At 35.6% G+C, this 24,563-nt stretch overlaps 1 protein-coding gene across 6 annotated transcripts in view; it reads right to left on the bottom strand.

Annotated features, from left to right (window-relative positions):
* Nucleotides 1-24,563, bottom strand: part of TBC1D23 (TBC1 domain family member 23) — a 35,115-nt gene that overhangs the window by 6,245 nt on the left and 4,307 nt on the right. For 5 of the 6 annotated variants that reach the window (XR_008747126.1, XR_008747128.1, XR_008747125.1 and 2 more), the window contains exons 2-16: nt 21,438-21,549; nt 21,095-21,200; nt 18,218-18,422; nt 15,055-15,178; nt 13,312-13,436; nt 13,164-13,207; nt 12,126-12,229; nt 11,244-11,366; nt 10,148-10,240; nt 8,209-8,379; nt 7,949-7,991; nt 7,151-7,260; nt 6,339-6,481; nt 4,950-4,994; nt 1,827-1,915 (exon numbers count right to left, since the gene is read on the bottom strand). Coding sequence is in view for 2 of the 6 variants with exons in the window: in XM_055803306.1 (XP_055659281.1) it covers nt 1,827-1,915; nt 4,950-4,994; nt 6,339-6,481; nt 7,151-7,260; nt 7,949-7,991; nt 8,209-8,379; nt 10,148-10,240; nt 11,244-11,366; nt 12,126-12,229; nt 13,164-13,207; nt 13,312-13,436; nt 15,055-15,178; nt 18,218-18,422; nt 21,095-21,200; nt 21,438-21,549 (1,637 nt within the window). In the remaining 4 variants the exon portion in view is untranslated. The remainder of the gene's footprint in view (nt 1-1,826; nt 1,916-4,949; nt 4,995-6,338; nt 6,482-7,150; nt 7,261-7,948; nt 7,992-8,208; nt 8,380-10,147; nt 10,241-11,243; nt 11,367-12,125; nt 12,230-13,163; nt 13,208-13,311; nt 13,437-15,054; nt 15,179-18,217; nt 18,423-21,094; nt 21,201-21,437; nt 21,550-24,563) is intronic. The other variant, XM_055803307.1, reaches the window with a different exon arrangement.

Raw genomic sequence — 24,563 nt, 5'->3', positions numbered from 1 at the left:
GCACAGACCTCTGTGAAACACCCAAAACTCCTGCGTTATCACTTAGTTGCAAAATATTTTTTACGTCTAAATATGGTGATTATGTTTACATAGTAATTTGGTGCTACATTAGATGAGTTTAAGCAATCTAGTTATCTGCAGTGAACTATATATATTAAATCCACCAAAAATTACTCCCAGAAAGGAGTAAATCCCGAAAGATACCCGTTTAAAGCATCTTTTTCAAAGCCAGTTTTCTACACTTTGTTCAACTATTTATTTCAAAACAATTCAGAATTATAGCCATACTTTTGAAAAGGCTTTCGCTGAAAAAAAAAAGGCACAATGAAAGGAGTAGAACAAAATCCATCCTCATTTCACAGAATGGCTGAGGATGGAAGGGACCTCTGGAGGTCATCTGGTCCAACCCTCCTACTCAAGCAGAGCCATCTAGAGCAGACTGCAATTATTATAGCTGATCACAATTTTTTAATACAAAAAAACTCACTAAAATTTCACAAAGACTACCATACAGAAACAGGTCGATTTTTTGCATTCTTCTATACCGAACTAGGTATTTTATCTCCTGTGTGCTGGTTTTGCTTATTCAAATCATTGCAGTAATTCTGGTTACTTACAAAGTCTAATAGTGCTTTTAAAAGCAAATGTAAATAGAAATTACAGAACAACCATTACTGAAAAAAACGTTCCAGACAATCTGTCTTTGAGGACCTGGTTTTCTGAAACCACATAGACTTTGCCAAGCACTATTATGGATGTTCAAAGAACTGTGCAAAATTAATTAAGTGGCATTTTGAGGAGTATCTTATTAGTATTAAAGCTTCTGCCCAATAGTTTCATTTTGCTCCTTCCCAATTCTTATAGCACACAAGCAACGTTTGTTGTCAATCTTGTTTACACAACTCAAGATCCATGAATCTCCCTTATTAATCTTCTTAAATTATTTCTTTTGCAGGTCAAAATTCTTGTTCTAGTTATTTGTTTCTCACATGGAAGCAGAGTACGCCCTTTGGTCACAGAATGGTTGCTTGTGAGCTGATGATGGTTGGGAGTAAGCTAGCACTACTGTAACAAAACCAGGACAGCAGTAGTTCCGCACCATTCTAATGTTAGCACTGGTCTGGAAAAAAACAATCTAAACAACAAAAAAGCCAAACCAAAATAGCCCCACACCTTTGTGAAAAATGCGGTGTTCCAGTTTTGGCTGTAACTTCTTCAACTAGATTAAAAATTAAATAAAAGTTGCACATTTTTTATACAGCATTATGCGTACTTATCCAGAGATGATTCAATTATTAACAGATTCAATGCTAAAGAGCAAAGTCCAAAACACTGGAGACTGTGCACACATCAACCACCTTAGTGTAGCTCCAGTTATATTTTCAGAAAATCAGATTGTTATACTAAGTGCCAACACTAGAGATTTAACCTGAGATCTGTCAGCCAAAAAACAGGTCCATTACATTTTGCTTACTGTTGTAACAGAGGTTACAATTGCAGGTTTACATGTACAAGACCAGCACAGAAAAACCGATTTTTACTACAAACAACAAGTGAACATGAACGATCCACTAAACCCATCTATTCCCACTTACTCCTGTTGGCTGTTTCATGCCTACCACAATCTTTTTTTATTTAGTCTGCCACTACGTATTTGAAGAGGGTGTTTCCTGGTTGGTCCTAGGCACCACAATAACAAACACAATCAATGATAATAGAAAAATGTCACATTGTAAGACAGATGTAAAATACACTCTTATGATTTAGCCAAACTTAATAATTTTATCTAAATAAGCTAATGTAGGTAAGAGGAAGATCTACTGTACCAGTATCATACTCTTCTTCATCTCCGATGCTGAATACTGGTTTCACACCACGGTAGGGTTTTCCTACTCTGTCACTGCTGCTGACATGTCTGTTGGCAATGAAAAGGACAGGAGAGGACATGGGATGTGAGAAGAAAAGTAACTTTCAAACTGATGGTACAACTCCTACAATAACCTATTAGCAAAACGCGAACATAACTGCACAACTGAGAAGGACAAGAGAATTTCATGAAGCTGCCTGTAAGGAAGCTGTGACTGACCCATCAAGCAATTTGGTTAGTGAAAGCATGTAATTCAGCTACTTGGCAAGGCTGACTGTTGTAACAAGTAAAGTGAAAAGAAATACCTTTTTGTTTTAAAAAGGACTTCTGGTCACCTCCTCAAGTGAAAAAATACATTAGAGACCTGAAAACTGACAGCATGCTATGAAGTTTCTAGCATGAAACTGAAAAATTTCTGGACAGTCAGGGCAGCTTTACAAGGATGCCAAACCAGGATGGAGGAAAAAACGAAGGCTACTAACCAATATGTCTGGAAGGTAGTTTTTCTGGTTAATTCCTCAAAAGATAAAGTACCTTAAGCACTTCCAGGTGGGGCTAATAAACCACCCACTGCAGTGTGAACTCTGACTTCCTGCCTGTCACTTACTTTCTCCAGCATAAGCCAGACCCTGAAAACTTTGGTCAAGCTACTCCCACTGCTAAAGTCCCAGCATTACTGGGATTTCTGCATAGATACTGACTTAAAAAAAAAAATAATATCACATTTAAGTCTATTTCTACAGATTATACTAAATGACACAAACACAACTGAGTCTTGATGTCTGACACTAACAGTGGCAAATCCTGAGGTATTTTAAAGCTCCAGCTCAGAGTGCTGTGATTACATGGTCACAGCTGTCATGTTAACTGTTCTGGCCCTTAACTGCTGAGAATACCTGAAAAATGAGAAAACCTAAAAGGTTCAGAGAGCCACAAAACACACAAATGCTGAAAAAAAATTAAACAGCTCATTTAGCTTTTAGAACTGGCAACATGTAGTAGTTAAAAACCAAACAAACCAAAACACGCCTGTCCCTTTCCCCCATTTCAATTTCTATAACCTCCATCCCCATAACAGGTATTTGTATTTCCTATAAACTATAAGCCCTGATTCCTGTTTTAAGTATATTCATATATCCAGTTTACATGCTACTGTAGAAGCAAGCTGGAGCGGCAACTTCTTTAGTAATATACGAATGAATGCTTGTACTTATGCATACCTGAAAGCGCATTTGAAAGTTAAAAGAGAAACCTACATTTTCTATGGCTAAAATTTACTAATGTAGACAAAACAAGGAAGTGTTTAATAGGAAAAAAACAGAAATGCATTCTACAATGAAACTAAACATACAAAAACATGCTCATTAGTGTTTAAGACAATAAGCATCAATGACACTGACAATTCAAGAGGGCAGTGCTTCTATATGGAGGCTTTTGCAAATATGCTTTAGTAATACATAACCAATCGAGCAAGAAGCAGCGCATTTAAATAGTGTCAAATTAAATTATACAGAGAGCATTTAAGAGAAGATCCCATTAGTGTTTATAGATGGAAGTTAGTCAAGACAAAAGAAAGTAAAAAGCTGCTTTATAAAAACCTAGTAACATCTTAATCTAGAAATGGATCTCCTTTAACCTATTGGCACAGAAGGTCATCATTACATTGTTACAAATTTAATGCAATTCTCTTTAGAGGCAAACCTGCAACTGAAATGTATTTGTGATGAACACAGAAGTGGACCTAACTAAATGGATGGGAAAAGAATGCCATTCCAGGTTTTTAAGAGCTGCCATTTTAAAAGAATAGTTTTAGTGATCCACAGTGTGACCAAATTTATTATTGCATCTTCCCAATGAAAGAAGATGAGCAACAGGAGTGAAAACAGCAAGTAAAATAACGGACATAAAAATCTCAGTGTATCAAAACTTCCTGGTGACAAATTCAAGTATCTTTCAGTTATCAAACACAGTCACCACATGTTTTAAGTTGGAATTTTAACACTTTCTAACCATATTCTAAAAACTGATAAAATGTGGGGAGAAATCCCCATGATCTTTAGGATTTCTAAATTAACAAATCATTACGTGCTATTGAGATATTCCCACTTTTTTTTTTTTTTTTTAAGAATACTGGTTAACATTAGTGTTGGTTTTGCTCACACAACACCCTTCTGTAATGCTTATGGGTAAATCTTATCTCAAATTATGTGCAAACTACTTGAAAGAAGAACTTGTCAACCCAAACAGCATTTTATATCTTCATTAATTCTTCCAGAGCCAATCTTCATGCTTTTCAGTCTGAGGGTCGAAAGTTGTAACACATGAGTTCCTAAAGTATAACCAAAGTAAGCTGTCCTTCATTTGTCACAAGTAATTTAATATAACCTCAATTCACAATTTTTATTTCTGAAATAAGGCAATAAATCCAAGACAAATGTGAAGGGTCTCCACATTTCTGTGAAACTCAATAGTTACGGGAACAAGATGAGGGGGAGTTGCAAAGCATATTTACTTACTAACTCAGCATTTTTCTTTTCCCAGTAATGAGCACCTCTGTTTCTATCAGCATGTTCTATCACCATGTGATAAGAAGCATAAAAAAAATCCAGATTGCCAGACAGAATTTCCATATAGGTTCCCTCTCATATCTAAGCTTTGATGATGCTTTATAAACAGTTTATAACAAGCCCTTTTCAGAGGTGTAGTCTCTCTTGTTAAAACCTTAAACCATAATTTGTTCAGTAATTGCTCCTAGAGTCTTTCACTAGCACAAGTCACTAATAAAATGTATATAGGAAATGACAAGTTAAAAAAAAAAGAATACATAAAAAAGCAATAGTAAGGGAGGGATCAGAAATGATGACGCAGAAATTAAGAAAGCACTGCCAATACATTCCTTTTCTTCCTCTAGTCCCCTGACCACTACTTGTAAAAACCAATAGCTATAATATTCCAAAGAAACCTAAATTAATACAAAAATGAGAGCAATTTTGTCAGTGTAACCAATGCTTACAAATATCATGATGCCATGCTAAATACAACAAAAGTGGTTTTAGTCAGACTGCTTAATTATCAAGCTTACCGCTCCAGGCTTGCTCTGTCTGGCCAGGGAATAGTGAAAGGTATTCTACAGTACATTGGGGCAGAGGACAGAACAAAAGAATTAAAAATAAAAGTTTAAAGGAAAAATCTAGATAAATAAATGAAATGCTGTATATTGGCAATGTGTCTTCAAGGAGGATGCTTATAAATAAAAGCTATGACAGCTAGCCACAAGGTAGAGAAGTATTTGTAAAAATTCTACTGGAAGATTAATTTTTCATGCTATGTATGGCTTACATATAAGCCTTAATACAACAAAAGATACTACTAGGTGCTCTTAAAGAGTATGTTGCCTCTAATTGTGAAATAACGACAACTTAAAAAATAATTTTCCAACACAAGAAGAAGCAACAATCTGTACCTTTTGATTACCTACAAACTACTAAAGACTACTTTTTTGGCACGTATTTTAAATCCTGCTATGAAACAAACACCAGCTCTGTTAAGATTATTGAATACCAATATTTTAGCAACATACAGCTCCAAAGGTTACATAGTTTAAAGAATTCTAAACCAGGCTATTCAATGAAAGCTTTGACAGATGAAGGCTGTTATTCTGTTGGAACAGGCTGCCCTGGTAAGTGGTTTAGTCACCATCCCTGGAGGTATTTAAAAGACATGTAGATGTGGCACTTAGAGACACGGTTTAGTGGTGGGCTTGGCAGTCCTGGCTTAACAGTTAAGACTTGACGATCTTAAAAGTCTTTTCAAAACTAAATGATTCTATAATTCTATGATCTAGTTCAGCATTTGGAATAATGACTTCCAACTTTGAAAGTGTCTTAACATGTTTGCACATTCTCGTTCCAAGCTCTACTTGAAGATGAACAAGAAAAATGAACAAGAGTGGATTCTGGGTTTGAAAAACAGCATTACATCAGGACTTGGGGAAAAAAAATATAAACCCAAGATCTTCAAAACAGTTAACCTCAACTTCACAAGATGGGGTAGTTAAAAAAACAAAACAGAAAACCAACCAAACAAAAAACCTCATCCAGAATCCTCTGTCATTCATCCATTCCATTAGAGTCAGGATGGTGGGGAACTCAATTGTACTAATTCTTGACTTTCAGACCGAATAGAGAACTGACACATTATAAGAAGTCAAACTAACCATGCAGTAACAAATTCTACATAAATATTCAAGGTAAAAGGCTGCTCACACTGGCTTTGCAATACTAAGGCAACACAGCAGGCTTACTGTGTCATGATGAAATTGTGAGGAGCGCAGGGGTAGGAAATCTAAAAGCTGAAACTGGAAGATAACATCCTTTTCCTAATTAGCACAGTCTTCACATTTACAAAATAGCCACATGAAATGGGAAGTCATTCCTCACTGCTAATTCCCAGTGAGGTATAATTGACGTACCTGTCCACTGGAGTAGATGTATTTTCAATAAAACTAATAACTTTTTCTTTTACATTCACAGATTTTGTCTTCAAAGCAACTGTCATTTTATTCACCAGAGACTTTACTCCTTTTCCATCACTTGAACCATTAGGAGAATCACCCTGTAAAAGTAACTCCTCTCAGGATTAATCATATAAAAATAATGTTGTTTCATCTCTAGTTTGTTAAGAAAGGAAACAGACTACAAAACAGTAATCTACTTTCTGGTACTCAGTAGAAGATTAATTACAGCATTAAGTACTCTTCTAGAGTTCTATCAAATTACAGCAACAATATGCATCTGAGGTAAAGATGACCCAATAAAGAAAGCTTAACAAACCTTACTACTGAGCATGATGCTATGAAAATAGGGAGGGGAAGGAATTCTGTTAAAGATAAATTGTATCCAAATTAAAAGTCAAATTCAATGTACAACATATCATCTGTAGAAAAGGTACAATTTTGAGCTTTCCCATGAAACTATATAACAGTTTCATAGTAACTTATTCCCAAAGTGAAGAAGAGCCAGGAAAAGAATTGTCCATTATATATATTCTGCTGGAGAACGACTACAGCAAGTTCTCTACAAGCTCTTCCTTTCAAGAGGATAAAAATGTTTAGGATGCCTCTGATTGGACAGTAAACATAGTTTGAAATTAAACACACAACTGAAAACAATCATGACCTGCAGTAATGCATTTTATAGAACAGAATGAGGAATATGAAGAAAAAAATTCAGTACACCTGGGGCTCCCATCCCACTATACAACTTCAGCTTAAAATTCACTTACATCAACAGAAGAGTTTATGTTACTTCTTGAGCCCGAGGTACTAGCAATCCAGTGACCATATCCATTTTCTGGTCCTTCCACATTGATATCTGCTAAATGCTGCTGGAGGGCTGTTAAAAGGCCATTTAAAAACATTGGAATTAGTCTGTTGATGAAAATACCGTATATCCAAGGCTAATCAGTAACAATTCTTATTCCAAATGGTTTAATAAGACAGATAAATTCAGATACCGCTAAAATCATCCCAGGCTTTTCTTTCAGTGGTACAAAGGCATTATTAGGATAATCTTTATTTTAGTATTTTCAGTTAAAATACAGCAGCAACTAAAAATAAATCAATGCTTTGATTCTAAAGCTAGCTGTTATGACACTACACATTGACTAGAAATGCCTCTAGGCTCATACTGTTGTACAGCCTCATTGATTCCAGCAACATAAACTGCAGAATTATGAACCGATAACCTAAGAAAACACAACAACAATTAACAGTAATTATGAAGTAGCATGTTCATATGGATCTGCAATTTACAGAGGCTAAACATCAAGAATGATACATTAGAAGAAAGAGGGAATTTCCCCACTTCCTGTATTAATTTTTCACCATTCAGAAATGTGGGTAAGCCATGACAGTTAAACACAAACATGCAAGTGCAGTGTTGACTTACACAAAACAAAAACCTAGCAAATGAGACCTATTTGTTGTTCATTTAGCTAATTTCTAGCCAAACCTAATAAAAATATCAACGCCATTAAAATATCAAGTTTTCTCAAGCCAAAGATCATTATTAACAAGCTTACCCATAAATCCTCCTTTGGCAATGCTTACATACTCCTTATTTTTCTGCAACAGAAAATACATTTTTGGTTGAAGCAACAATTTGTGGAATGAGTTTTGCAAGCACTGTAATGAAACATGGGTTAATTTCATAACAACTGTAAACATGAGTAATGTAAAAGAACAGCTGTGATTTTAAGGGAAAATTTTACCATTTGGTATCAGTGATATGCGCAGATACGCTTTATTTCAGATATTAAAAACCACAACAATTTAGCTGTACCTGTAAGAAGTGTGCTAGCACCATGTTCATATACATATCTTCCTCTTCCCTGCCACTTCCCATGAAGCAGAGATGTTCCCCACCAGCTATGGAGCCAGACTCAATCGACTGTTTTTGTGCTTCTAATAGGGATTTTACAGACTGTGCAAATTCTGATGGGTTTTGAAGCATCTGTGGAATGAACAAACAAAAACACCTATTTGACACCAACATACTGTAACACAACTTGTGAAAAGATACAAACTTTGAAAATGGTTATAATTTGTTAAACGCAAACAAAGCAATATCAGCACTGTGCAAGACACACCAAAAAAATGACAACCTGACCCAGACCTCATGTTACATAAGAGAACACTGAGAACGGTCCTTTTCTCCCTCACTCCATCCTGCTCTCCCCAGGAAAGAAATGCAGCTAACGTATGTTAGTTTATTTCTGCAGACACCAAATAATGGTGGAAAAAAGTGTCTTTGCAACATTCATGTTGCATTGTTGGCAATATGGCAGAGGGACCGATTTCCACATTTATACATGCCTGAGCACAACAAATTCAAACTTTACAGCTCTGAAGTCCTTTTAAATACCTAGAATTTTTAGGTGCCAGTAAGGTCCTCCTATTTGATGATTTATAATGGTTATTTCTATTTTATTGAATATAGTGTTCAATTAAGGCCAGCAGGACACTGACATACCACAGGGGAAGTTTTTTCCTAAATAACTTTTGATCTAGGTTAAAACCCAGAACATTATATTACAGAATCATAGAATCATTTAGGTTGGAAAAGACTTTTAGATTGAGTCCAACCATAAACCTAACACTGCCAACTCTCCACCACTAAGCCACGTCCTTAAGTGCTTCATCTACAAATCTTTTGAATACCTCCAGGGATGGTGACTCAACCACTTCCCTGGGCAGCCTGTTCCAGTGCTTGATAAGTGAATAAATTTTTCCTAATATCCAATGTAAACCTCCCTTGGTGCAACTTGAGGCCATTTCCTCTTGTCCTATTGCTTGTGACTTGGGAGGAGCGACTGACACCTACCTCTGTTCAGGTAGTCATAAAGAGTGGTAAGGTCTCCCCTTGGCCTCCTTTTCTCTCCTATATAATTATACTTGTGCAAATACTACCAAATGAATGAATACATCATTTTAATTAGAGAGGTAAAGATAATAGATGCAGGACTGAGCTTCTTAACTTAGAAAGGTAAAAAAAAAGCTTTTAATGGTGTATATACATAGAAATCATTCCATACAGCATCCAGAGACTGGAAATGAAATAGTAGAGGGTTAATCTAGAAGTGAAGAATACACTGTAATCCAACTAAAGCCTAAGTGATTTGGGGGAAAAGTAAGATTGGCTATTCAGTTAGCAATTCATAATCAAATGGAAACTGCAGCAAAATCTTTAATAAAGTAATTAGGCTGTCGTACATCTCAGTCCCAAAATTAACGCACTTCCTCTCTCATATTGTAGTGCAAAAATTTTCAAGAAGTTATCAAATCCTTTTAATGACATAAGCTCCTTAGAAGCAGACTGCAGTAAGACTGGCTAGGGAATAAAAGAAAAATAACACTACTTGTTAAATTAATGACACCTTTCACTCGAAATGATAATACTACAAAGAGATTTCTTTCTCCAAGCCATGTCTAGTCTTTAGCCTGTATGAGTTTCCAGTTCTAACCAAAGAACAGGAAATCTGGAATGCCAAAATCTAACATCATTAAGGACTAAACTTCTCAGTAAAATGATGGTTCTACCAACCTCCTTCAGAAAAGCTAACTTTTGAAACTTCATCACATAGCTAGACACTGCAGTCCACAGACTGGAGTCTAAAATAAGGATAATTTATTTTTCAAGACAGACATTTCTGTCTCCTCCTATTTAACTTAGCATTAAAAAAAAAAAAAAAAATCAGTAAAGAAACAAAAAGCATACAAACCAGATCTGAGTCTAAATGAAATGCTGTTGATAAATGCCCAGCATTGTATTGCTCTGCAGGACGACAATCCACTACAAAGAATCTTACACCTTCCTGAAAGAGAAAGATTTTGCCTGTTAGACAATTTTGAAATTGTGTAATTGTTGGTGGAAAAGTACATAATTCAATTATATTTTTATACTAATTCAAATACTATAGGAACCCCTCAAGGGAGCTAACAGCTATTGAAAAAAATCTTATTTCATTTGATTAACCCAACTTTTACAGTTAACAGACCACCAACAATATTCTAATAGTGACTTCCCATTAACATATCAGCTTGTGCATCAGAAAGGATCACCCAAGTGCAATACACACAATGTAATTGTTTCACCTCTACTGAGACACATATGGTGGGTATGAGGGCACGCATCAACAAGACATCAGAAAGGACAACTCTGAAGTCCCAACCCAACAGTCAATTACTACTCAGCACAGCACATACGGATAACAGGACCTAAACAGATGCTTAACTTTACCTGCAGTAGGGAAAAAAAGTATGCATAATGAACCTGGGGCCTGGAAACTGCTACGAAAGGCCAATAGATTACAGTTTTTCTTATTGACTATCTACACTGTTATCCATATATTTGTCTTAAATGCTCTAAGTGAAGTCCAGGCACGTAAGTATGTCTGCAATTAACTACCGAAATAGCTTTAACCAATTTTTTTTGGTTGTTTAAACCTTTCATTGACATAAGGAGATATTTCATAATGGAATTCTTCTTAAAGGTGCCAAGTAGCAAGTTTTAAATTTTCCTTTACAATAGTTACATTTGGAAAGGTATTCAAATTAGTGAGCTATTCCTTTAAGCTCCCACTCCTCAGATTCAAATCAGCTGTATTAAGCTCCCCTGGGCTGTAGATCTAGTTGTTATGCACAAATGCATTGCATCAGCAGATGATTTATAAGGGAGACAACTTCAAAACAAGAATACTTTTTCCTGAGATAGAAAATATTCATCTGCATTGTTAGCACTTAAATATATGTGATACACAAAGCAAAGCAATTCTTTTCTGTAAAATTGAGGGTGGGGAGAGTAATTCAGATACCAACTCCTTGTTGCTGATTTGCTTGAAGAATCTCAGACACAGAAACTGCTAGACAGAGAGCCTGGCTCAAATCTGTATCATCATCTTTGAGTCCCAGCAAGCTACTGCCAAAAAGACTGTGGTTGTCCTAATAAGGCAAGGAAAAGAAAAGTTAACTGAAGCCATTGTCTTTAGATGTGAAGGCTTTAAGTAAAACTATATCCATGTCACAACATTAAGCCTGATACACGCACATCTTTGTCCACATAGTCAAAATTTTGATTAATGGAAATTCTTTCTGCAAATCATGGCAAGGCCTGAACTTCCATTAGAAACATGCTTGTTTACCACTCTGAGCATGCCAACATTTTGTTTTGGCTTTTTTTTCTTCCCAAAAAATCTCACATGCCTCTCACATACCTGTCTACACACATCAGACAAAGTACACACAAGCCAAAGGCAATAACCATCAATCACACTTATTTCATGGATTCACTGAAGTCAGTTATCTTGAGTAAGGAAGAACTGCAAGAACAGTGGAGGTGATGACAACTTTATCTCTAGAAAGTGACTTTTTCCTGTTTGCTGTCACAAGTACAGCTAGGACTGCTGTGCAGTCTACTACAAAGCAATTGTGTCAGTATAGCATTTTTGCTTCATCAGTTTTTACAAGAACCTGGTTTGCAAAACAAGGTCATCAGTCATGAAATAAGAATATTGAAGGGAAGCTTCTCTCTAACATGTTTCAGTTAATCTTCTTATCTTTCAAAGATCCTAACAGTAAATACCACCAGAGTAACAACATGAAAAAAATGTTTTAAAACACATCACAATGAAATATTCAGTTACTGTCACAAGGAGCTTAAACAGTACCAAAAGTGAGAGAATATCAAGATTACTTTATTACCTTCCTGAAGGAAGCTGGAGTCTTGCTACAGTAATATTGTGCCAAAGAGAAGAGATCTTCTATATCCTCTAAATCAAGATTGGCTGGCGAAGCTTCTAAGAATTCTGAGATATACAGAAAACATGAGTGCACCATTATTTCAGACACAGAAAAGAAGGACCATACATCTTTTCACACAATAAAATATCTTATTTTTAAATAAGGCACAACACAATTGAGTTTATTAAACAAACATGAATGTTGATTCACTCACCAGGTGGGAAAAGAAGATACAGGAAATATTCCTCATCCACAGGAAACCTATGCTATCTGCTAGAGTTCAAACTTCCCATGCTGATTCTTTTTTACCACACTTTTACCTCTGTATACTTTTAGCTTTCAGTTGTAGTACTAAGACAGCTGCCTTTTCTAAAGAGGGCTGACCAAGAGAATCCTCTAAAACAGAGTATTTAATCAGTAGTTCTGTTATGTCCAGAATGGTACAAGGGTACAGTTCTGCAGTATATAGCAAAGACAAAATTCCAAGGACCCACCCTCATTTTTAACTACTAGAAGATTATTAATTATATTGTATTATGCCATGTAAAAAAAGAGAGGCAGGTGAAATAGGCTCACAAGAAATTTAGTGTAATTTCTTTAAAAACAGAAGAGGGTAAGACAAGAACAATGAACTGGGGTCAAATCAAGTGCATACAAAGATAATAATCTGGAAAAATGCAACAAATGCAGAAGATTTGAGGAATGATTTGAAAGCTGCTGCTCTGGGTTTAGAAACATGGTGATTTGACTCCAAACTGAAATATAAACCCAAGTGTGGGCATGCTAAAAGGAAACACAAGAAAAGAATGTTAAGAACAGAGGAAACGTGATGCAACAGAAGAGCAGTGAGAAAGTAGTTAGTAAATGAGGGAATTTATTAATGAAAAAAATCACAGGGAAATAAAGAATTCAGTTATTTAGTAATGAAAAATAATAATCAATAGGGATTACACTATATGGCAAATATTTCACTAGCAGCTATGTATGAGAAGTACTTACTTATCATTTCTTCTTTATCCGATTCTTGTGCTAAGATAACGTCTCTGAAAACAGTGAAGTTACAGGCATAGATAAAGTTAGTAAACCCAAAACAAAAGTGAATTAAAACTGTCAGCAAGGAACATCTCCAAGAATTAACTATACTTACTTTGCATTGACGAGGATGATTAACATTAAGAAATAAATGAAGAATGGATCTGCTTGTTGTAGATATCCATCCCATATTGCCTGAGTGACTTCAGCTGAACAGTAATATGAGAAGAGGCTTCCAAGCTATAAATTTGGAAAATGGTGTGAGAAAGGAATAACCAGAAACAATCTCATCGGGGTAACATGTTTAGCAGAGATATCCAAAACAAAATCAACAAAATTATGTTAAAACATACATTTGCACCATGTATTGAAGGATGGTTCTACCCTCAAAAACAATTTTTATGGAAACAGAGCAGTAATGGTACAGATTATTTGTGAATAAATACACCTACTGTGAAAGCAAACTCAGCTGTACACTGTCAGCCTTGCAAATTCAACCAGAGAGAACACAATTGGGCTGGAATACTGTTTAGCTCATAGCCACTCCTAAATACCGATTATACCAACAAGACAATAATAAGAGAATGTATTTACTCAACAAGCTTAGCAAACAGGACTTTGAAAGGATCCTGTAAACAACAATGTCTGTTTTCCACAGCTGAACAGAGCTAATTGAACATGGTTGCACATTAATTTGACTTAATGTTCCATTATGGTGCTTTATAGCTAAGTAATTAAACATTTGCAAGCACAGAAAATTTTCATTACCATTTAACAAACTGTGCCTGTTCCCATGTTCTCATTTAAAAATATATCCTCTCTGACGTGCAAAGTTCAAAGTGGATAAAAGAAAAGGTAAGAACTTGTTTTCATACATGCCAGGTAATATTTGCAGTCACATCTAACTGAAATGCATACCAGCTGGATTCACTGGGGTCCTACTGACTCGCTGATGCAAACAAATTCTTTATGAACAGAGCTATGGCTTTTGAAAGCTCACTTATCTTTTTATAAACACTATCATGGAATATTTCAACACTTCCTAGTATACTTCTGTAACAAGTGGTAAGAAGAGCTATCCAACTCTGAACCAAACACAACTGAAGACAAAATGTCCCTGAATAACAAGGCAATGACAGGTCTCTGAATGAAAGAGCCTAGAAGAGTTCATGGGTCAAAGTCTTCTTTATTAATTTACAGACTGCCTCTGCAACCACTGTATTGCATTGCATATACTAAGTAGCATTGAAACATGAGAATTCTGCTGGTTTATTTTGTAGTCTTGCTGCACAAACTCTATAAAAAAAACAGTGACAGAGGTAAGTGCCTTTATAACTACCCCCAACCTGAAGCAGTTTTGAAGTTAAGGTCAGGAGGAAGTGACCAGTTCTTGAGGAACTGTAAAATATATGCACCTATATCTCAAAGGCACACCACCACAGGAGGCAGTCCAATATATTAGCATGGAGGTTTTTAAAACTATTAGTAATTTGACTTTAAAAGACTCGTTAGGCTGATGCTTATCCGTATCTATAACCATATAGCTGCCCACTACAAAAACTAACATCACAGCTTCTTATTTTTTGAGTACATCAGTTGCTGTAATTCTTACTTATTTCAATAGTTCCTAATATAAGTGGCTCAATTAATATCCAGTACAATAAAAATGTGATGTTAACAAGATCTCATACCTTCTGTTCAACTGAAGAGAAAAAGCCCACACTACATTAAAACATGCAATTTATTTCAATACATGCAGTTCTAATCTCTTGTACTACTCTTCCATAAACTGGCAACACATACTTAAATTTTAACAGAATTTATTTTTCATGATGTTTCCCTACTTTCACTTTATTACCCAGTTGAGTGCATACGAGTCTGGAGTCATCTTCTTAGTATCAAGAAAGGAGCAGAGTTCAGGCTCATGGTACTGAAGAAGCAGTCTGAACAGATGAAATGGTCTTCCCTTCATAAAACAATCCCTAAAAAGTAGCAGTGAAAATCATAAATCCCCCCAGTACTATCCAGCTATCAGACTTACAGCAATTCTTTATTAGTTGTGATTATGCAATTTCCTATATTGTTTTTTTAATTCACAGGGACTGACCACGAAGTCAACTTACCTCAAGAGTTAAAAAAGCCCCACAAAACAACAAAAAGCCCACAAACACTGAACGCCCCACTATATTAATAAGGCAGGAGAAAGAACAAAATACTGCCAATACTTTGAGTATATAGTACAGAAGTATTTAAAAGAGATTTAAATATCTAAACAGGGCTAGCATGGCATTAGTATTGTTAACTAAAAACCGAATTAATAACATATAAATCATTCCTTCAGCCAAAGTGAATTTAAAAGATGCTTAATTCATACATGAATAACTACAAAATGTCAATTAATCAAGCAGGAAATAAAGGAATATTTAAAATAAAGAAATAGTTGTTTAAAGACATCAGGAACAAATCTCAAGTGCTTAAAAACTTAAGTAAACTTATGTGAAACTTGACACACAGATCTCCAAACACAAATATCAGCCTAACTTTCTTAAAAAAGGGTAAGTCTATGTGGGTGAAATGTAAACATTCAGAGCAAATTATACATGGGGATTCTTTTTTGAAATTATCGCAAGAACTCTGACTTCCCATTAAGTTACCAGGACAAAAAGTGTGAAAAGAAAAGTATTAATTAATTTAGCATAAGAAGCTAGATTTGCAAATTACTCTGTTTCAATGGTTAATATGGTCAATTACTCCAGTCAGTCAAGTCATTCTTTACCACCTTTTAACATTAAGAATGGGTATATACCCAAAAATAACTTCAAAAAGAATCTTTCCACATTTCTACTGGCAATGGAACAACCTCGTTTAGATATTTTTCTTGACTGTTTTGCTCAATTTTTTTTACTTCTGGTACCTATACTAATAATCAATCCTTAACAAATACCCCGTTTAAATAAAACAAAACAAAACCCCACCCAACCATGCAAGAACAATCCCCCCCCCAAACCAACAACCCCCCCAGTTATCAGGAATTGTGAATTCCTGTGCCTATCTGTTACTTCCTAGCCAGAAGCCCCATGGAAGCAGCGGATGCAGCCACTGGAAGAACTAGTAAAAAAAAAAAACAAAAGCAAAGCAAAAAAAATTAAAAATGTAGCTAAACAAAAGTAAATTGCCCTGGAAACCAACCTACATTTTAGTTTAGGAGAGGGTGGTTTGTCGTTGTTGTTGTCAGTATTTTTTTTTCCTGGGTAGGGTGTTTGGGTTTTGTTTGCTGTTGTTTTTGTAAAACAAAAAAAAGGAAGCTATTTTCCACCCTCCATTAGAGGTAACACTGATGTAATGTAAGCATCATCCTCAAGTAGGCCCTGCGATGAGACACACTTCCATTACCCACTTGCCACATTTTAATTAGTTTACTACCTTACAAGCTCTCACAAAAATCATCTACCCAACTGCATATCTGATTTCTTCTGCTTATGGCCCAAACAAAGAATACTGACAACCAAGGACTTCCATATCAGCTGTTTATTAGTTCACAAAACTTACCATTCTAGAGGAAGGGCAGGAGGAAAAGAAAGACAGGTATGCACAGGGCACTTTATACCAAAAGCCTTAAGAGTAACTGTTTTTCCAAGAGAAAAACAGCAAAACCTCCCTCATCTAAAATAGCTTATTATGTTGGGGGTTTCGCCCTCATTCTTCCTTTGGCTTGCTAGAGATGCTCTTTAAAAAAAAAAAAAAAAATTAAAAATTGAAGAAATGTGGTCCAACAGATCATGCTGTACAATTTGCTCACCTGTTGACAATATTCTGTTAGAATAAATTCCCAATAAATATTTAATGATAGTTACAAAATGTGAGAAAATGTGACCAAAAAGCATATGACTTAAAAAACAAAAATAGCAAAAAATTAAAAATGAAACTTTTATTAAATAGTAATGATGGTCCAGCACTCAAATATCAAATCAAGACCAAACTGATCTAAGCAAAGATTTGCAAGTCTACTACAAATTGTCTTTCTGTGCCTTTGCAGGGGAGGGGGGTGGGGAAGAGAAAACCGTCTACATCTCACTGAACCACCACCTAGGTTCTTACAGAGAAACTCAAATACTAGACACTCTGAAAGGCTTCTGTGGCTGAAAGTACGTGAGTTACATGACCATAATGCCACTATCCCCAAGCAGTTCAGAGCCCAACAGTATTTTAAATCAGAAACAGACACAAGCTGAGTCAAGTGACAGGATGGATAAGTATTTCCTGCCACGACACCAAATGTGCGCTTTTCATATTATGGACACACATCCAGCAGCTGGACTGCAATCTCCTCACCAGGGAATCTGACTAAGATCTTTAATTACAGACTATCCATACGTTATTTCACAAGGTCTTAATCAGAAGACCCTGTAGCCTCACTGGACTGTCATGGTGCTACTCCAATATAAATAAAAAATTGTTTTAGTAAGAGCACCTATAAAACAGCATGAAAAGCTCACCACCCCTCACCCTCTCCCAAAACCTAACAACTTAAAAAAATTATTTCAGTCCCAGCTCAGTAGAATAAACAGTGAAAATATCAATCACTTCTTTTAAAGAGATTTTGAGACTTAATTAATGCTTCCAAAGTACTTTGAAGTGACAAGGATAGAAGCATTTTAGGTACCAAAAATGCTAGGAAAGGGAAGAAAAAATGCTTTCATATAACATATGTGAATTAGATAGTTCCTAAACAATTTTTCATATAGCATGAAATTCCAGTTGTTCTTTAAAAGGCATATCAAGTCTATGTCTAACTAGTGACATGCTAACTCTTTATTAGATCTTAAACCAACTCAACCATCTCCTGGACTTCAAACCAACGCATAGTGAAAGATGATTCAATTTATTATCATACAAAGGAATCTGACAAGTTTCTGACAACAAACATTGCTACTCTACTTGAAACCAACATGCACATCATTTCAGAGAATACTTTTAATGCCGATAAAAATATCACCCAGGCAAAAGAAAGAGAGTTTTACCTTGGAATGAATTTATTCATGATAGCATAAAAGCAGTTGTACAAATCACTGCGTGGCAAACGAAGGTGCACCAGAGGTTTGAGTAGATGTATCCAGCCAAGGCAAGAACTGTACTTAACATTGCGTGATTTACAATAAAAAGTAATAACAGACTCGATATCCAAAAGTAATACTGACTTCTCCTCTTCTGGCACTGACAACTGGTCTGAAACAGGCACAGCAATATAAACTGTATTAACAGCCTTTCAAAGAAACTGACTGAGATCATTTCATAGCACAATTGCACCTATAGGGACTGCTTGGGGGAAAAAAAAAAACCCAACAAAACCAGACAAACAGAAAACTAGCAGCTTGGACTAAATGCTTACAAAAAGGCAACAAAATACAGGTGATTTTATAACCTCAGTAGGATAAGGCATTTAAATATCATATAAATATTGCAACAACAGGATGAAAGAAATCTGAGTTTTCTAGGGTCTCTATGAAACAAAGCAGATTCTTTTAATGAACAGAATGCCCCTCTTCTATTCCTATTTGATGCGTTCAGCACATAACTTATGCTGAACACATCAAAAAATTCATCTGAATTTCAACACAGAACAACCTACAACGCATACCTCCCATTCCTCAAAAACCCACTGACATGCAAATTCATGAAAATCAGTAGTTTGATATCAGCTTGGCTTACAGACTTAAGTTTTATTATTAACATATAAACCATTTTTATATAAATAAAAATCTCTACTTCGAAGTAATTTTCCTAGCAGTAGTTTAAATTTGAGGTTGTTAGGGTAACTATAAAGAGAGACACTAAACTATACAACTACACCTGGCTTTTAAATTTGATTTGGTATTGTTGCTAATCAGAAGATACATTAATCAAGAACATATATAATCTTTTATATAGATGTAGTATATTGTTTCAGATTCTTACAAATGTAAGGCAATAAAAAGATTATATGTCCCCTATTTATACTGCTGCATCCGGATGATGCACCAAAAAACCCCGTACAAAACCAGTTCTGTAATTAAGGTGGTAAGCTAAACACCTCTTAAATACCGTCCTTACTGAGTTGGATACATACAGGAAGTCTAAGTTTTCATCAGTTCCAAAGCATCTTCCTGCACAAAGAAGTACTGGCATCCACCTCACCTGAGACGACCAATCTAAGACATACTATGTCAGTACCACACCCCAAATTATGCCTTCCTCCATGTGACGAAATAACAACTTACAGTTAAATATACCAGTATTTATTATAGATTGTAGTGAAACCAGACTTTTGTGTAAGTTCATAAAATTTTCAGTTTAATATTAAGTACACCATGAATTATGTATTTTCAAAATACATTTGGTTTAATCCAATCAGATCCAATTGGTTCTATTCCACACAAATTCATTTTAATCCATACCTAAATTCTGTCCATTTTACTATAGCTAAAGTGACTTACAGTAAGAGAAGTAATAACCATGTTATGTCCAGGACAGAGGGAAGAGATGACTACACACTACATTAATGCAGTGGCATTAAATTTCTAGTGAACATTTTCCCCCTTCAATTATAAGATCATGAGTCTCATTACTGTTAATAAATTTTTTATTACGTAAGTCTCTAATACTTCCCCAAAGCCAGTCAATATTTGGCATTGCCTTTCCTCCATCTCTTGGGAAAATAAAAGAGTACATAAAATCCAAATGCCATCTGAAGATTTACTTCAAATTTGGAGACTACTTGCTTTGCTAAAGCATTGAAATGAAGAGATTTAATCCAACCCAAACCTGACATCTCTATATAGCCTTCATTCTGAACTAATAATACATGTATTGCTTTAATCAGTTTAATATTGTTTTCTGTTACAAAATATTTGCCAATAAAGACGACAGGAAAACTAACGGATATTGAAATGCTTCATTTCGTATGTTATGAAGGGATGTTTTGCCATCTTCCTGAAAAGACACTGTTATTAAATAACACAAGAGAAATTTCCTCCCAGCTTCCCCCTACAGTACAGAAATAGAAGGAAAATAAGCCCTACTAGATTCTAGAGCTAGAAAACGCAGAACTGCATTTTAAAAGTGGTAGGTTATATACCCATGCTGTAACTCCACTCTCTGCCTTAACTTTCAATTGTGCAAGAATAAATTAAAGCATGACAGGTAGCCTAACAGAAGATTCTCTTATCAATGCCATTAAGAACTACCCTAATTTACCAGTCAGCATTGACTCCATCATCTGATCACTGATACTACTGCTACTGCATGGTGTTAGTGATTTAGCCATTTTTGGGATGAGCTGCCAACCAGATCCTGTGGCAGCTCCTTACAGACATACTGGAATATTATTTCCAATGTCCTGGCAGCTTCTTGCTTTCACAAACACAACCTTTCACTTTTGCTGAAAACACTATTCAAAAAATATATTTCTTAAACATAGTCCTTTAACGTCTAAAATGTTTAACATATTTCTTCCCTTAAAGTTTGATATGCATTTTGGTGCTATATCAGCTTTCCAGATTAAGAACCAGTCAGACAAAAACCTGAAGGACACTACAGAAAGAGCGTCTCATTTAAAAGATGGAACATGAAAAAAAATGTAATTTTTTTCCAACTCCTGAAACTTTATGACCATGCAAACTATCATTTACAAGCTAAAACTTTAAAATTCCGTGATGTCACCCATCCCAGAGTTACAGTGCAGATAAAGTACTGTTTTCTTATGATTTCTTAGTGATTTTCTCTGCTCTCTCATTTTACTCCTCAAAGCTTCCTCCAAAATGTAATAATAATTTAAATTATTTAATTCAAATAACAAAGCCCTAAGACAACTGGGAATACAGTAGTTTTCACATAGGTGATCTACATGCAACTTAACTTACCAATTAGCTCTTGGCAATCCTTATGAATTATACCCTGGTCAGGTAGGTCTAAAGAGCCATCCCAGGATGCTAGGCTGTCCCCCTTTCCTACAACATTAAGTGCAATCTGAAAACAAAAACAGAAAACCCTCTAAACATTTTGGTGTCCTTTTGTAGTTACCCAATTACTGAACTCAGTAATTTAACTCAATAAAGAAGAATATTCTAAAACTAAATGAACACACATGCGCATTAGAATTCTAGTACTACATATCTTTTGTAGAGATGCCTGGTAATTAAATCATTTACCTCAAAGCAAACAGCTCCAAGTATTTCCTGCTTCTTGATTTATGCTTATACTTACCTTCCAGACTTTGGCCCTCAGATCAGCAGGCAATTGCCTTCCTTGAATGATGTTTCTCACAGTTTCAAGATCACAGCCTCCTTCTTCTAGAGCATCCGCAAGATCTTTTTCCCTACAATAATGTGTTTATTAAAAATGAATTGTAAAATATTTTCCAATGTTTATCTATTAAATAGAAGTAGACTGGAGGCTACTATCAGGCAAAACCCACACATATGTAAATGTATAATATAGACAATTTGCCAATTACTAAAAATAAATATTTGCAAAATGTTACTTATTCCTTTATTGTAAAGGCTACTTGTCCAACCTTCTAACGCCATTCAATTTACATACAAGAACAAATATGTTCAGGGCATTTTTGTTTTGTTTTCAGGAAGTGGCAATGTTGCAAAATGCATCACAAAAATGCAAATTTAGTTATAGTTTATGACTGGAGGTACACAGCAAGTTTTCACATAAAACACAATGCATTAAAAGAAAACATTACACCTAAATTAGATGGCAGAGTTCTTTGAAATAAAATTAGATGACCTAGAAAACAGAAAACTTCTTTCAAAGGTTTAGAACAGTCAGCTTTTAACCCCATCTTTCCCTGAAATGGGAAAGGACCTTTTAGTCAAACTCAGATTTACTTAACTTTAAAGTTCTAGTACTGTAAGTGCGGACATGTGCACAAGGCTAAATTAAAACATACAAAACCAGTAACAATAGTGTAGAATAGCAAAATACACAAATTTGCAAGACAGTCAAACAGTAACGACATTTAAGTTGCCATAATAAGACAATAAAAGTTCATAAGCATTATAGGTAAGAAGGTATGCATTCAGAAACTATTACTTTACAATCTCTCTGATTGCTTCTGCAGACTTTCTACAGTTTCATGCTGTCAATAGTGAGAGAAATACATCTGATGATTTCAGAAATTTCAGTATCATATAGCAGAGCAGGGGCAGAACACCAGGTTCACTGGAAAAACAGCAATGGCAGCGGTACACAGGTCCCGTAGGCAAAACTTCTCCCTTACTGTATCCTCTTAACTGTTCTCTACTAGTTCTGACATATGCCTTAAGAACGGCTTTGTTCCATGTACGCGAGGAGTTAAACACACATCCAGGAAAGGTTTGTAGCCAGAGCAAAACACAGAACATGACTGTTCATACGGGACAGGTATTTAAGTATGAAGATGCATTCCTTGTGAATAACACATCTATTTATACACACGGAGTAACAGATGTTAAAGTGTTATCGGTATAATTGCTCTGTGTTACATACTACGTAGTCAATTCCAAAATGCCCATGGAAAAAGAATGTCAGCTGTTGAGTTCTTGTCTACTACTTTGATTTCCATATACCCACAATTAACTCCCTGATATAAAGGTTCTCAAGTTTGGTCTTCTGAAAGCTTAAGACACACATTTCTGAGTTTCTAAATATCATGCTTTTTAATAAATAGATTAAAATCTCAATCCTGTGAGAACATATGCATATACGTAATAAGCAACAAGCCAGCCTTACTTAAGACTTCTCAAAGTATTTACAAGTAGAAGTATCATCCTTGCATTGCATCAGTCAGTTTCTTTGCCAATACACTTTTGTAGCACTTTAAATCATTTCAAATATACAGCAGGGCACAACTAACAGCTGGTTTTCTTCAAGTAATTTCGCCGATTTGGATGAAAGCAAGCACAGTTTACAAAGAGACCGAGTTGCCATATTTTCTCAGCTTTTTAGTATTAAAAAAAGAATAAAAATCCCAAAGCCCACTTAAAGAACTACAGGATGCAGGAGTGACTATGCCTTTCCCGAGACAGAAACGGGGAGGGAAACACCCAAGTCCACTTGCACTTCCATCCCCTATCCTGTTGCTCTGCATACACAACAATCAACACTGGAAAAATTAAACCACCAAATTAGTTTACCCTGATAAAAATCAGCTCTTTCCAGAACATTTGCATAAAGAGACCCAGAACTCAGCAGAACTGCATGAACTCTGGTATGATCTAACTTCAACGGAAGCTAACCCTAAAGATCAGCTGAAGAGCTGGATGCTCTTAGATATACTGCAGGTTTCCACACACACCACATACGACAAGCAGACTAGAAAGCAACCATGGGGCCTTGAATTATAGCACACAAAACATGATTAGTTGTATTAAATTGGCACGTGGAAATGAATGTTAGCAGCTGCATGCATGTTGTATTTCAGGTGGAAAGGTCTTACATTCCAATACTTAAATTTTGTTTCTAAGTCCTCCAAAGAAAGTTATTTGGAGGAAAAAAAAAAAAAAGTAATCTGTTAATCAACACTTAAAACCACATCTACACAAATTACAAGACACAGCTGGCAAAGAATGTTTCACAGACCCATGAGTACTAACTACACCAGTTACTAGTGTCTAATACAGCTTAAAAAGCTGTGCATGGGTTAACATCATGATCAATTTCAACACTGTCATCCACATCTTGTTTGGTGTAAAGATGACAGGCAAATACTAGCTTTACTACTTCACCTTAAAAAACAAGAAACTGATACGCCGATCTCCCTCATGAAGACATGTAATGCACTACTAACATTCAGTTAAATGAAATAACAGCAGGGAAAAAACTGTGTTATTTATTACAATTCAGTTAGCTGCTCTTTTCCTCCATCAACTCCCAAGACTGCTCACAGGCTATTAGTAAGGACTTTTCAAAGATGAAGAAAATTATTTTCTAATAAATACTCTATTCAGGCAAACTTGCAAAGTACAAAGTATGAGAGTGATTTTGATGCTTCAACACACGTCTGCTGGCTGTGTTTTACCTTATTTCAGTTGGTGTTGTGCTGCAAATATTCCAGTAAAGTGCTAGCAATCTGGATCCTTGTCTTTCATGAGCGAAAATCAGTTAGGAAGTCTTCTGCTCATATGAATAATTATTATACTTACTGTGGAAAGAATGTGCAAATTGCTCCAGACATAAACACCCTTATTTTCTGCTCTGCCATGGCTCCACTGCCTATTCCTAGATGCTATTCAAAATTTTGGTTAGATGTGTAGAATTCCAGCCTATATGCAAGCCATGGCCTGAAAGGTTAATTCCCACCAGACATACAGTTTTAAATGTCATAATGTACGATGTTGC

Source organism: Falco peregrinus, chromosome 4 (genome assembly GCF_023634155.1).
Source record: "Falco peregrinus isolate bFalPer1 chromosome 4, bFalPer1.pri, whole genome shotgun sequence".
Taxonomy (NCBI): Eukaryota; Metazoa; Chordata; class Aves; order Falconiformes; family Falconidae; genus Falco; species Falco peregrinus.
Note: the sequence above shows the minus strand (reverse complement) of the source record. Positions and strands in the feature narration are given on the sequence as shown.